General features: G+C 43.0%; 1 protein-coding gene across 1 annotated transcript in view; it reads left to right on the top strand.

Moving 5' to 3' along the window:
- The first annotated feature begins 1,937 nt into the window (after window positions 1-1,937).
- The window catches only part of LOC135489856 (uncharacterized), a 28,993-nt gene continuing 17,691 nt past the window's right edge, over window positions 1,938-13,239 (top strand). The window contains exons 1-5 of the mRNA XM_064775454.1: window positions 1,938-2,235; window positions 10,436-10,502; window positions 11,531-12,079; window positions 12,521-12,791; window positions 12,997-13,193. Of these exons, the coding sequence (XP_064631524.1) occupies window positions 2,176-2,235; window positions 10,436-10,502; window positions 11,531-12,079; window positions 12,521-12,791; window positions 12,997-13,193 (1,144 nt within the window). The 5' untranslated portion in view covers window positions 1,938-2,175. The remainder of the gene's footprint in view (window positions 2,236-10,435; window positions 10,503-11,530; window positions 12,080-12,520; window positions 12,792-12,996; window positions 13,194-13,239) is intronic.

The following is a 13,239-nucleotide window of genomic DNA, read 5'->3' as shown; positions in this document are numbered from 1 at the left end:
TTGATTTCTCCAAGGTCAGTCAGAATACTTGGCACATTGCTCCAAATTCTTGCCCATGACGCCAACTGGTCGTTCAACTGAGATAACCTAGCAATGTGTACCTGTGAGAACCAGAGCGTTGACATCAGTTGACCCTGTCCCGCTGTGCCCTTAATTCAGGAACTAAACTCGTGGCTATTCAGTCGCATTTTAAGTGTTCCCCTTAATTTTTCAATTAAACAAAATAACAAACAGATTTCAAAGTGACGGGAGAAGCCAGAGTCCAAGCGAAAGTGATTAATGAGAAAAATGACAGTTGTTTACTAGGTTTCCTGATCCGCAGTCCTTGGACTTCAATTGCAAAAATCGGATATGTTTCCAATGGCCTCACAAAAGGTAGCGTTACAAAACAGCGATATTCCAGCCATTATTTTCCCGACAGTTTTCAGTTATACCTGGGTAAGGTTTGAAAAGACGAGATGAACTAAAACTCAAATTCCAGACAATCGGCCCCTAGACATAGAGACGGAGATAAAGACTTTTCGTGAGTCATTCACACGTGTCGAGGAGGACGATTTGGGTCATGCGCACTATGCGATCGTCTGCTTTTCGGCACTGCTGCAGCTTGGCTTGGTGTCAATAAAACATAAAATGATTAAAAAAACCCACAACAAATAGCCCGGACAAATCGATGACATATTTGGCCATATAGGAGATGGCGACACGGACATACAGCACAGTAGTCCTTTATCTTTATTGCCTTCAAGTTTAAATATGCTGCTATTGTATACATACAGATTTTATCGACACTGAGTAGGTCGAATGTCAACCTGTCAAAATTTAGTTTACCAGCAATATTGGCCTATATTGGCTTAGTTTGGCGATAAAGTTGTTGACAATAACCTGAGCAAAAGCAAGGAATTAGCAGGATCTTTTACATTAGAAGAGTGATACAGAAAAAAATCTTTAAGATTATTCCGCAAAGAAAACTAAGTCCGAAAAGTTCATCTTTTGACACAGAAGGTGAGGTATGCGGGTATTGCCCTCAATCCTAGGGTCTTGGTCTGATTAGAAACAGTATTTCATATAGCATTATCATGTCAAAAACATGGGAATAGTAGCCCTTGCCGGAAAATGTCAGCCGAGCGCGGCAGTGCAGCATTCGTGTGATCACCATTGATTGTGATGACCACGAACAAGACACGTTTTTGTCACTCCATCGATTACACTCCGGACGCAGGGGATCGGCCACGTTCCTCACCAATTAGGGTGGCGCAATGGACTGCCCCGGGAGTGATGCGCAAAATTATTTTCAGTGTGTCATGGAAAATATTCCTTTTCCCAGAGAGGAGGCATCATCTTTCTATCCCCGTAAACGAGATAAATCATCAAATAGTTTTTTGAGTACATAGTACTTTTAATCCAAAATTCGCCGCTTGACAGATTTCAGCCAAAATAAACTGTCAACATAAATTTGACCCGCATAAACGTGATAAATCATCAAAAAGTTTTTTTGGTACTTGTAATTTGAATCCAAAATTTGCCACTTAACAGTTTTCAGCCAATATAAACTGTCAGCATAAATTTGTTGCACAAAAGCTGTTGTCTATTCATCGTCCATTATAATATGTAGCTCAAAGTTTGTGAGAAGACACTGCACACATTGATGTTATGTCCAGTAAATCTTGAGAGCTATGGCAGCATCCTCTAAGATAAGGATCGCAGTCGTAAACGGACTGACTGAAGAAGAAGAAGACATCCATTTTCTTCAGGCATTGTCAAACGGATTACATATTCTTTTCGCAAACTTCGGACGAAAAATTATCTGTCTTGAAATATTTACAACCTGATTTCGTCATGAAAGGTTCCATTGTAGGGCATCCGGATAGATATTGTGAGAGCTGGCCAGGGTGCCGCCTGAAGAGGTTTGTGGGTCACTCGGTACTTGAGGCGTCTAACTGGCACTCGGTTGGAGTTGGAGCTGCCGACCGCATCGCTTCACCCGATCGGGACATCGAGCTGATCTCACCTTACAAGCCCGCTGTTTTTTTAACTTCTTTTACTTCAAAAGCCTGTGGTAGTTTTTGCTTCAGGATACGGGGCTTCTTACTCTTACTCTTATTTTCCCAGTTTGTTTCTTGCTTTGACTCTGCTGCTGCTAGCAGCTTTTGAGAGGAGAGGAAACAAAGACTAATTATGGATGATAGAATGATGTATTTATTGCTTAAACTTGCTGGGTTTGCTTTCCTTATTCAGGTAAGATCATTTTTGTTTTCTTCTCCATTGTTTTGTTACGCTATTCGTAATGGTTGAATTAGTACTCTGGTCGCGTTTTGTCTTCATAAGATAAATTAAGGCCCTGAAAAAACAGCGTGCGGTGGGCAAAAAAATATGATATTGGTATTTTCGCACTTGTTTATAGACTTTTGTTAACTTACAAGTTATATCTTCATGGAGGTGAATTCACAATCTAACTTTTCATCTTTCTTACAAAAGCGATGAACCGAATCCGCGCTGTTTGAATGCGAATTAGGCCAGCCGGTCACGCTAATTTGATAGCGTCGGGAACGTTATATTCGCCTCCTTGCCCATAAGCCGGGCCGCGGGGCCCATTCTTACCTTGTAGTTGCAAGCCTTTTCTGAACCTCACTTAAATCTGGGGCTCGATCGTGAAAAGATCAACTGTGTAATCAATGGAAACAAAGGACTAATACCTCCTAGTAAACATGATATTCCGTCCACAAACGGGCTTGTTGCACAATGAACCAAAATCTCTCTTATCTTTTTCAATGCCATGGGCTGCTTCTTGGCTTCCAGAGAACCTCTTAGCGAGCTTGATGGGGTCAAATTGGTCAAATCTTCATGCTAGTAGTACGCAGAGTTAAAGAACCGAGTTCTGTTTTGTTCTTTAGCTATAATAAATTTGTTCCTGATGCAAGCGTGAAGTTTCGATATACCGCGAGACAGGAGGAGAGACCCCTATTTGCCATTGTGTGTAACTTGATCTTGCCTACCGGGCTGCTGCCTACAGTCTCACTAACTGCCAAGACATGCAGGCTGCCTTGGCTGTCGGGACCTCATCAGGACACCACCAATTGCAAGCTTATCCTTATTCCCCGTCATTTTCGTCAGTCTGTGCGCTGTCGTTATGCGAATGCGAAATCGACAAACTTTGATGATTGGTTGATCGCGCAGATCTATTATGTAATTGAAAGCATTCGCTTTTATATAATGAACAGGCTTTGGCTCGGAAGGGCCGCGCAGGCAACCGATTTATATCGCTGTGGTCTTCGCCTGGCTTATCACTGTTTATTTGCGACAAAATGATCTCGTCTGGTCGATCGTAAAACCGCGGTAATCGCCGGTGTAAAAGAAATGCAAGTCCCCCAGGAATCGAAGTCCGGTCCTTTTGTTAAAGTGAATAGAGTCGCCGAGTTCCTTTGTTGAAGATTATGTAACTAACCCTAACCAAACCATTAACCACATTCGTTGATAATACAGAGCTATTGTATGGGGGGTCCTGCATTCCTAGGACGTCGATTCCTTTTACACCGGCTTTGATAGTCTGCCGGCAGTCTGATATTGATTTGGATTGTGATCTTTGATTCTTGACGTATATGCACCTGCGATAACCACCGCAAACGAGCGATTTTTGTCGCATACGATCGAACAGCAGCTGTATACATCCCTCAGGACTTGTGTAAACGTGTAAATAAAATGTGTCAACCTATCAGGGCAAAACAGGGGCGATCCTTCGAACCCACGATTTCCTGATTATGAGTCCGGTAACCACACTTATATGCGAGTCTCCCCTTGAGTGTATCGTGTGTCGCAACAATTATTATTTTAAAGAAATGTGGTTCGATATACACAGGCATCAATCATAGAAGCAAGGCAATTCCGGGGTCCATCAAAATTTGGGTTCTCCATCTGCATATGGGCTCTACTTGATGCACACATTGCTCCTGCCATCTTATGGTGAACCAAGTTCTTGCTGATTACAAAGACACCGCGATTGCAGTGACAAGGTCTTGGCCCAATTTTGTCAAAATTTGTCAAAACCTTTTTTTTCGAATATTTTATCACTTTTTCTAGGCCTACTTCAGTGTAATTTATCTCATAAGTGGTCTTCTACATTACCGTGAAACAAGTTTTCCTATGTTCTTGTAATTAATGCAGTCGCGAATGATGTATGAGCTTTATTCTAGTAAATTGACTCCAGAAGGTTGAAGAAATGGCTGTTTATAGCACTTGTCAACATGTGTACATGTATTGCTTTTTTGATTCAGTATTCTTGCGACCAAATCTGCTACATGTGGGCCTACTGTTGCCTTGTGACGGTTTCCCATGCTCCGAACAGCCTTCTCTGCTCAGTCTTCCTAAACTTCTGAGCGTGGTCATGGTATACAAGAAAATTATAGCTTGGTGGTCTTTTTAAAAGTGAAAAGAAACTGTCAAAGACTATGTCTTATGTCAAATATATCGATATTTTCATCTTTTGGCCAATGGATAAAAAATATTAATATGAATATCTTGGCATGGTGGTCTACCACTCTTTTAATTTCGCTAACTTAAAGCGATGAAATGATTTACCCATGAAGGCCTGATTCATTTCACCTAACTTGCCAGTCTTCTCCTCTCCCACTCACGCTTCACTGTGAATATAGCAGGCCTAACGTCTTTTTTCTGGTTGACCTCGGTACTCAGTCCTGGACAGTAATTGCAAAGGAACGCATTGTAATTGAAAATCTCTGATAAGATGCAGTTATTCGAAAGATATATGGCATCCGTAGTTTTTGTAACGGTAATGCATGTGAAGTGAGTCATTGAATGACCACTGTTTTGTCGAGACTACATTAGAGAGTACCAGGCTTGGGAAACTGGCTTCCGGTTTGTTTATTTGTTAGCGATAAAGAATGCGAACCCACCCGCCTCTAAAAACAAAATATCCTCAGAACACCCACTTTATGTACTTAGTTGTCGGCAACTGCCACGTAAATCCATCATCGTACAGCCGCAACTCGACTCTAACCAGCTTAAGTTACGTTTAGCGGTGTACCTTTACAGCAGTTTTTTTTTATCAAAGTGAGTTTACACCGACTCCATCCTGAGAACCGGGATATTTTACAAACAATCGGCCGACGTGAGGCCGGACCGGGGCTGAAACATGCTGGCGGGTACCGGGCGAACTCCCCGACAAGCTCCGGGTTTCTCATCCGCCGGCTGTTAGTTATCTTAGCCACGTCAGTGAACGCTTTACCGTGAAACCTTATACATGTAGTATAACTTAGTGTTTTTTGATTGATTTAACTACGACAAGACATGTTATCTCAATGTTGCACCATACCATAATGCTGCACCATACCACACCAAACAACAATAATTACTTTTGCGCAGCTCTGTTTTCAGCCTCCCAAAGGACTGCGAGAAGTTCCGGGAGTTGAATTACCTGAATGCCCAGTGAAGATAATCAGAGCAGCCTCCTCCAATTAACAGTACTGTTTTTTCCTCTTTTTGCTGTAAATCGAATTAAAACATTCATAAATCGTAAGCCACACCACACCACTGAATCTTGTCATCAGCCACAGCAGTAGAACCACATGTATTGTCAGTGTTTTTACATACCGGGTATTATTGCATTAAGTTGTTACGCTAGTAATTGTTTACAGTTGCCAATAATTAAGTGTCTGATTCTTCTGACTGTATCAAACCTACCATGGTGAATCGATTGAGTCAACTGCTCCCCAAACTATTGCCTGTATGTGCAACGCCAGGGATTATATACATGTACAATGTAGTTCAGACATTGATCTGGACATCTGATGAAAAAACGCGACAAGGACAGTTTAAGGGGACCATTTCTTCTTCTTTTCCATACATACCCCCCTGTTTATTTTTGAAATGATGCGTCTCTTGACCTAGCCATGCGATATCGTCCTCTTGTCCTATCCACACATGTCCCCTTCTTATTACTCGATTGAGACCAAGTCCCTAAGAAATGACGCCAGACCGATTTAAAGTAGGACGTACCTGTGTAGGCATTGTGACAATGTTGACATCTAAGAATCCATCTCAATTGAATTTACCAGCCAGTATTTTGTTAATGCCAGCCACAATGAATAAATTACGTTGTATACGTGTAGACGTTTTCTCCAACCCATTTTACGTATTTGTTCCAAGATGAATCAAATGCCGAATTAAAGACAAATTCAAAGTATTTGGGTTATCCGGGGATAGATCATTCTACTTTTAGTACAATTCGTATATAGGGCAAACCACGAATAACAAATGGACCGACTGTGAAGTGGGTTGAAATTAGCCCTAGGGTTGAAATTGGCCCAACTCCCAAAAACTTATTTGGGTCAAAACTATAATAATTTGAGCCCATTGAGATATCTTCGACATCTTTCGCCCAATGATTGAGTTGAAAGAGAAGAGTTACCTTCTGTAGGCTGGAACATGGGACACTATTTCACACTTTGCGCCAAAGCACTGTCACCCCATCTTACGGCACTGTAGAACCAATGTTCGAAAAACGTCACAGTCGTACCTGCCATATTGCGTTTCTTGATATTATAAATCCAGAATGCCTTGCCACATTGTACATTGCACCAGCATTTTGCAACACTGCTGTTAGGTCAAGGAATTGCATAAGGTCGCCGGACTGCCACCATCGTCTGTTCATCATCTGTTTTTCACTGAAAAAGACTGATGCTACATGCACTTTTCAAATTGCTCTGGCAAGAAAAGAAGTACTGACAGCAGTTAACTAGAGGCAGTATTGTTCTGGCCTATCACCCTATTTCTTATGAGCATCGAGCAGCGTCTATTTTTGCATGGTGTACCTGTAGGGAGATCCAGGTAAAACATACAGATAGTTTTACCTTGATCTCCCTACAGGTACACCATGCAAAAATAAGCGCTGCTTGATTACTACGTAAGCACTGTTTGATACGCTGCGATCAGCTGAATTGGATTTATGAGCAGAATGTCTGATCAGGTAGTGCTGCTCACAATCTGCAGGAATAGGCCAGATGAATACTGCTGGTAAAGAGAATACAAATGTACATGTAGTTATTCCCCGCACTCTGAAAAGGCGTTTTTCTCCCTGCATCGAACAAAACCGATTTTTATTCAATGATTTTAATGATATACAGCCGCATCTGACCTTTGTTCATCCAAGGTCGTTGTTATGTCTGGGCAGAAACAGGTTAAATTATAATGTTATACAATACTAACAATAGTACTATGATACCATTTCCTTAAAAAAAGCGGGACAGTCGAGGGTCAACTTTATTTTTTCTTGAGGGCACTTCTCTCGACGAAATTTTATCCGGCACTTGTAGTTTGAAGATATGAGTGAATACATACACTCGTCGTCTTTCTGGCAGGCAAGTTCTATATTTTTGGAAAGCTTTAGAATTGGTGATGGCTAGATGACGCTGTCAAAACGGACGGCAGAAGTTACCTAGACACTTGTGACGTTCTTCCAAAATATTATGATGTCAAGCGTTCTTACGGGATAACAATTGAAAGGCAATGTTACTTTGGCGCATCTTGCTATAGCGCCGTAAATAGCCCTTAGTTACGGCGCTACATCAAGAGAGTACATACAGGTAACATTGCCTTTGTTATCCCGTAAGAACGCTTGGCATCATAATTAAACATAATCGCCCATTAAAGGTTCGAATCCATGGGTGATTGATAGGCCTACCTGATGCTGGCAGTGTCGCCGGGGTGAAGGCCAGGCAAACGAGATATTGTTGAAGTCAAGAGCAAACAGCCTAATTTGAGCCGATTTGGTATAGAATCGTAATTCAATGGCCTCCAATTGAGAACCATTAACCTTCTTGTTCTTTGTTGTTGGTTTTTTTTGCTTTGGATCTTGCAGTTTTGTTTCACTTTTCTTGAAATTACCACCGACTTCTTAGCACTTATCCTTTGTTAAATTGTAATAGGGCAATTTCATAATTTGATGGAGGCAGCCACACTCAATGGCTGCATGTAGTAACCGCCTCATTGGTACGAGATCATGCCTAATTTCCATATCACCAGTTACCCATCTTGAGGAAAATCGGGGGAATGTTCACTTCTCCCAGGATGCAGTTTACCCACACCATCCTGTAACTTCCGAAGTACATTCCGAACTTGAACCTGCAGACTGAGGCATTCTAATGTTGACAGTTTCCTCTACTTAATTGCATACAATTAGCTAGTAATTAGTCTGGCGTTAGGAAAAGGTTATTCAGCAGGGTCTTTTTTCAGAGACAGCGTTGACCCAGCATGAAGTCGTTAGCTATACGGGCATTAAAGTACAAACCACAGGGATGTTTCGTCAGTCATGGTTGCTGAAACACAAACCTACGAGTTTTTAAAACCACCATGGTATGGACTTTGAATTTTGGACACCAATGCTTTCTGCCCAGCCTCACTGAGAATGCCCGCCTCGAAGTTAAAACTCAAAGTTTGGCCAGGAAGAACGCAACCAAGGACGGCAAACGGCAGGCGAACCGAGTGTGTGGTTAGCGTCAATTTGCTAGCATACCTCATCAGTTGAAATCGTTTTAGTACGTAACAACACCTGCAGTTAAACAGACACCCCTCTAAGTCAGTGGCCTGGCGGGGTGGGAAAACCTTCTACAGTGAAGTACATATTTAAGTCGGTCTCGTCAGGGGACTTTCCAATGGGACAATTATGACAAGGTATCATTCGTCGCACCTGATTGGTTTTCGGGTCAATGACGTCATCAACACTGTGGACACTGGTAAATTTGTTCTGTTATAGGAAAGGAGAGTCCATTGACTATCATGGTGTTATGTAGGGCTGGCAAGTGCACACTGGCCATCGGAATGCGCCGCCGCGATGAAACCTGAGTGTTGTCATCCCTGGACTAAGTAGAATTGACCAACCTACTCGCGGCATCAAAGGTGTGGACTCTTCATTCCTGTAGCACAAGTGTATCATTGTCGACAGGAGTCAATATGGTCAAGGATCCTCTAAATAAATGGGTCGTGCAAACATGTCTGTCGGGAGAGGCAGTGTTGGAAATGGCCATTTTATCTCATGATGCGAAAGCCATGTTCCCACATCCTGAGACTAAGAACACGTCTTTAATACAATCCAGTGCATGAAACATTTTTTTCAATTCTCACCATATGGTTGAGAGTGGAACTAGCTAAACTGGAATCCGCGAAAATACCCCCCCCCCAAAAAAAAACGTGGTCGTTTATCGTAACTTGAGGCTATTGAGCTTGAAGTTGGTTCATGTCCTGTCGGGTGACGTCTGCTGGTTTCTGAGGTGAATTCCGTCTCAAATATCCCGCCCCTTGGTGTTTCGACTTATTATTCTTTGAAAGCTAATCAAGTGGTAACTGCACTCTAGCAGTACGGAGTTCTTTATAAGCCAACTGTGTTAAAGATTTCTTCATTAACCAATTCATTCTCAGAGATTTACCATTTGATCCGTTAAACAATTTTCTCTCAGTTTGAAAAAAGCAACTCACTGCGTTCTGGAGCCTGGGAATTTAGAATACGTGTATTAACATGTAATGGTTTTTGCCACAGCATATGTTCTTTATGTTAATTGCCATTTGAAGCATGTTTAAGGCATTCCTGAGCGCAATTTGTAGGCGTGTTTCCATCAAACCTCAGGGTTAAGAGTTGTAAACAAAAAAAACCATAAGATCCGTGTTCCCCATTTACTTTGTGCGCTGCAGACCTCAAGAAAGTTAGTTCAAATTCATAAACATGAATCATCGTCATTATACACTTTTCATCTTCGAAACTCAGAAAAATAACATTATTCTCCAGTTCACTTCCTCCTAAGACGATACTTTATGTAATTAGAATTGCAAAAATCTCAGACATCCTGCTAAAAATTTATTACCCAGGCTTTAATCACACAGTAATTTACGCCTAATTACATAAGCGTAGCCAAGGGGGAAGTTCGAGGGTGCAAGCGACCCCCCCCCCCCCCCCCGTTAAAAGAAATGACAAAGAGACTCCTAAAAGTTGCAGTATCTTTTGACAATCAGCCGTAAAAATAACTACTCACCTAAAAAAAACTGGCTTCACCCCTGTGTAATGCTATGTAATGAGTGGTGTATAGTTCACGTTTTTTCTGGACCAAGCAGTTCCGGGAAATGTACAATATGTGTCAACCGACGTGGTAGTGCGCTATTATACGCGAGACTCGTTAAGTATCTTTTATAATTAGTTTTAAAAAAACTTTCAAACAAAATTGTCGATGAAATATATTTATGATTACATCGTACGTGCTCGTTCGTAGCTCTGCATCAGGCTTGCGAAACCTCCCTTTGAACCGGAAATGCATGACTAGGCCTATTGACCAGTGAGTTTCATCGCTTTTTAGCTTGAATATACGCGTGATGATATCGTAACCCGAAGAATAAAATTCACTAATTTGACGATCATTTTTGTTCTCTCTCGTTACAGATATGTACAAGTAATGAATTTCACTATTTAGATGATGTGGACTTTGTGGAGGACGACCACCCGCATGGTAAGTCTTGATGAAAGATTGGCGGGTTTTATAGCCTTATAGAATTCCCGGATATTGACGACGAAGTATACATCAATTAGACCAAAAACCGAACCAAAAAAGTTATGGTTCATCTTGATTTTCATCAAATATTTATATGATGATGAATAGTTTACTGTTCTCCGATGTTCCTCACACGTCAGTCACCAAGAAAGTGCTAGTACTTTAGCTCCCTCGGTAGTGTATTAACTCATGTTTAGCCGGATACAGACCCTTTTAGCTTGCAGCACACTGGACGCCAACTCCGGCGGCAAGGCGCGTTTTTTGCCGCAAGAGTCCTAAACGCCTGAAAAATCCGTAGTGTGCTACGGACGGCGTCAGGCAAACGCCACTTGCCGCCACTTGCCGCCAGATATCTAGCATGTTTGATTTTTGACGCCTGTAGCGGCGTCTGAACGCCAGTGAACGCAAGAAGAATCCAGGTGTGCTACGGATCGCCGCCAGAGTCAACCAGCGTCAACCAGCGTCAACGGCGAGGCTTTGGCCAATCAGCTTGCGTCTTGACGTCACATGATATCAAAATGGCAGCCCCCACGATTCTTGGAAGTGGCGGAAAAGACGCTACTGGACGCCAATTCTGAGTCGGTGTGCTATGAGCGCGATCCACTGCCGCCAACTCTGGCGTCGAGCGGCGTTCAGTCGCGTTCAGTCTGACGCGCCTTGCCGCCGAAGTTGGCGTCCAGTGTGCTGCAAGCTTTTATGTTGGTGATTGTTGACCTCAATCTCTGGGGAGGTTTTTCTCAACGGCAAGTTTAGATCTATGTCCTCAGATCAAGACCGCGAGGTTGGAGCTTCTGTCCGAACAAAACTTGCTTTCTGAAAACTCTCTTCGGCAATGACAATAGAGAACTCTTTAGCAGAGGTCGTTTTGAAAATCTCTACTACATGATATGGGGTGCTTCCAGATATTGTAGGCATTGTGTTTTCCTTTGAGGTTAAACGAATTCAAATGGTCAGTAGTCGTGACAAGTTCTTTTTCAAATTTTCAGACAAATGTACCCGCCGCCGTATGGATGTCGTTTTCATCTTGGACGAATCGTCAAGTATCCCTCCAGCCGTTTTCCGAAAGGAGAAGCGATTTGTCGCTCAGATGCTGAGACAGTTCGATATCGGAGTTGACGGGACACGGGTCGGGGTCCTGACCTTTGCAGATATGACCCGCGTCCATGTAAATCTGAAAGATTTCGGTCCCAGGCATAAAATCTGGTCTCAGGTAAAAAAAATCAGACAATTTGGTGGTAATACCAACACCGGGGAAGCCTTGCGAATACTCCGGACTTACGCGTTCCATCCGGCCCAGGGGGCCCGTGTCGGCACCCCGGTCCCACAGATATGTATCGTAGTGACCGATGGTGGCTCCCAACGCCATGACCTCACTAAAATCCAGGCCATGCGCGCCAAGGCGAAGGGTTTCATAATGTTCTCCGTGGGAGTTGGTCCGGATTCGAACGAGGAGGAGCTACATAATATTGCGTCTGACATCCACTACATTCTCTCGCACGAGGACCACGTTCATGCTGCCGAAGTTTCATGCGACGGTAAGAGGTGGATAAAGGCCCAAGTTAAACGGGGACTATAGGCAGGAGCTCGGGGGGGGGGGGGGTCAAATTGGTCATCTCTAGGTGACAGATGCGCACAATTAGGGGACTTGATCGTGGTGAATTGGGCATGATATGTGTTCCTCGTTAAAGTCAGATGGAGAGACGCCTATTGGCAAATTCCGGCAACATAATCTGACCTGCTCCTGTCTGTCGGTTCCCTTTACGAACGCTGTCAACATCCCTTACGGTCATTTAAGGACTAACTGCTACAGTGTATCTGGGCAATACGCAGATGATCCCAAATAGTTTATAATACTAGTAGTCTCGAGTATGTCGAGAGTAAGCATTCATTGGTACGCTGTTACATTTACCACATACGTAGCGTAGATAGTCAATTGTCATTTGAATCAATTCTGAATAGTTGTCAAATATTTTCAGCTACTCTGCCCCCACCTCGTTCCATTATCCCCGGCTGTGCCGACAACCCCATCGACCTGGTATTCGTCCTCGACAACTCAAACAGTATCCCACACGGCTCCTACGACAAAATGATGGAATTCGTCGCCGATATGGTGATGGGCTTCAACATTGGGGAGGACGCAACAAGAGTTGCACTTATCAAGTTTGCAAGTGATGCAATACTCGAGTTTACCTTCAACTCTTTTTTCGATCGAGAGGATGCCTCGGATGCCATCAGAACCACAAACAGGTAACACTGTGTAGATTGAGCGTGAAATTTCCTATGGCATCAGCCCTAAGAAGCTATGAAATGTCAGCGCTCTAAGTCCATATTTTTGAGAACGTCTAACAGAAATGCTTGTAAAATAATGTCAGACTTCTTCCCTCTCTTCTAAGACTCCCCACCAAAATTTGGGAGAATACATCCCTGATGATTACTTGTTTTACTTTAACAGGCTCCGCGGTGGTACTTACACGTACTATGCCCTCAGAATGATCGAAACTGAGTTATTATTAGCGGACCGCGGGGCTCGGGAAGGCATCCAGAAAGTTGCCATGGTTATCACGGATGGCAACTCGGCCAACAAGCGACACACTCTCTGGCAAGCTAAGGTCCTGCGAGAAAAATATAATTTCCGCTTCTTTGCACTTGGTAAGTTGAAATCAACCTCCTCCTCAGAGGAGTAATGAAAGAGCAT

This window comes from Lineus longissimus, chromosome 6 (genome assembly GCF_910592395.1).
Source record: "Lineus longissimus chromosome 6, tnLinLong1.2, whole genome shotgun sequence".
NCBI classification, from domain to species: Eukaryota; Metazoa; Nemertea; class Pilidiophora; order Heteronemertea; family Lineidae; genus Lineus; species Lineus longissimus.
The sequence above is the reverse complement of the archived record's forward strand: the minus strand, read 5'-3'. Positions and strand labels throughout refer to the sequence as shown.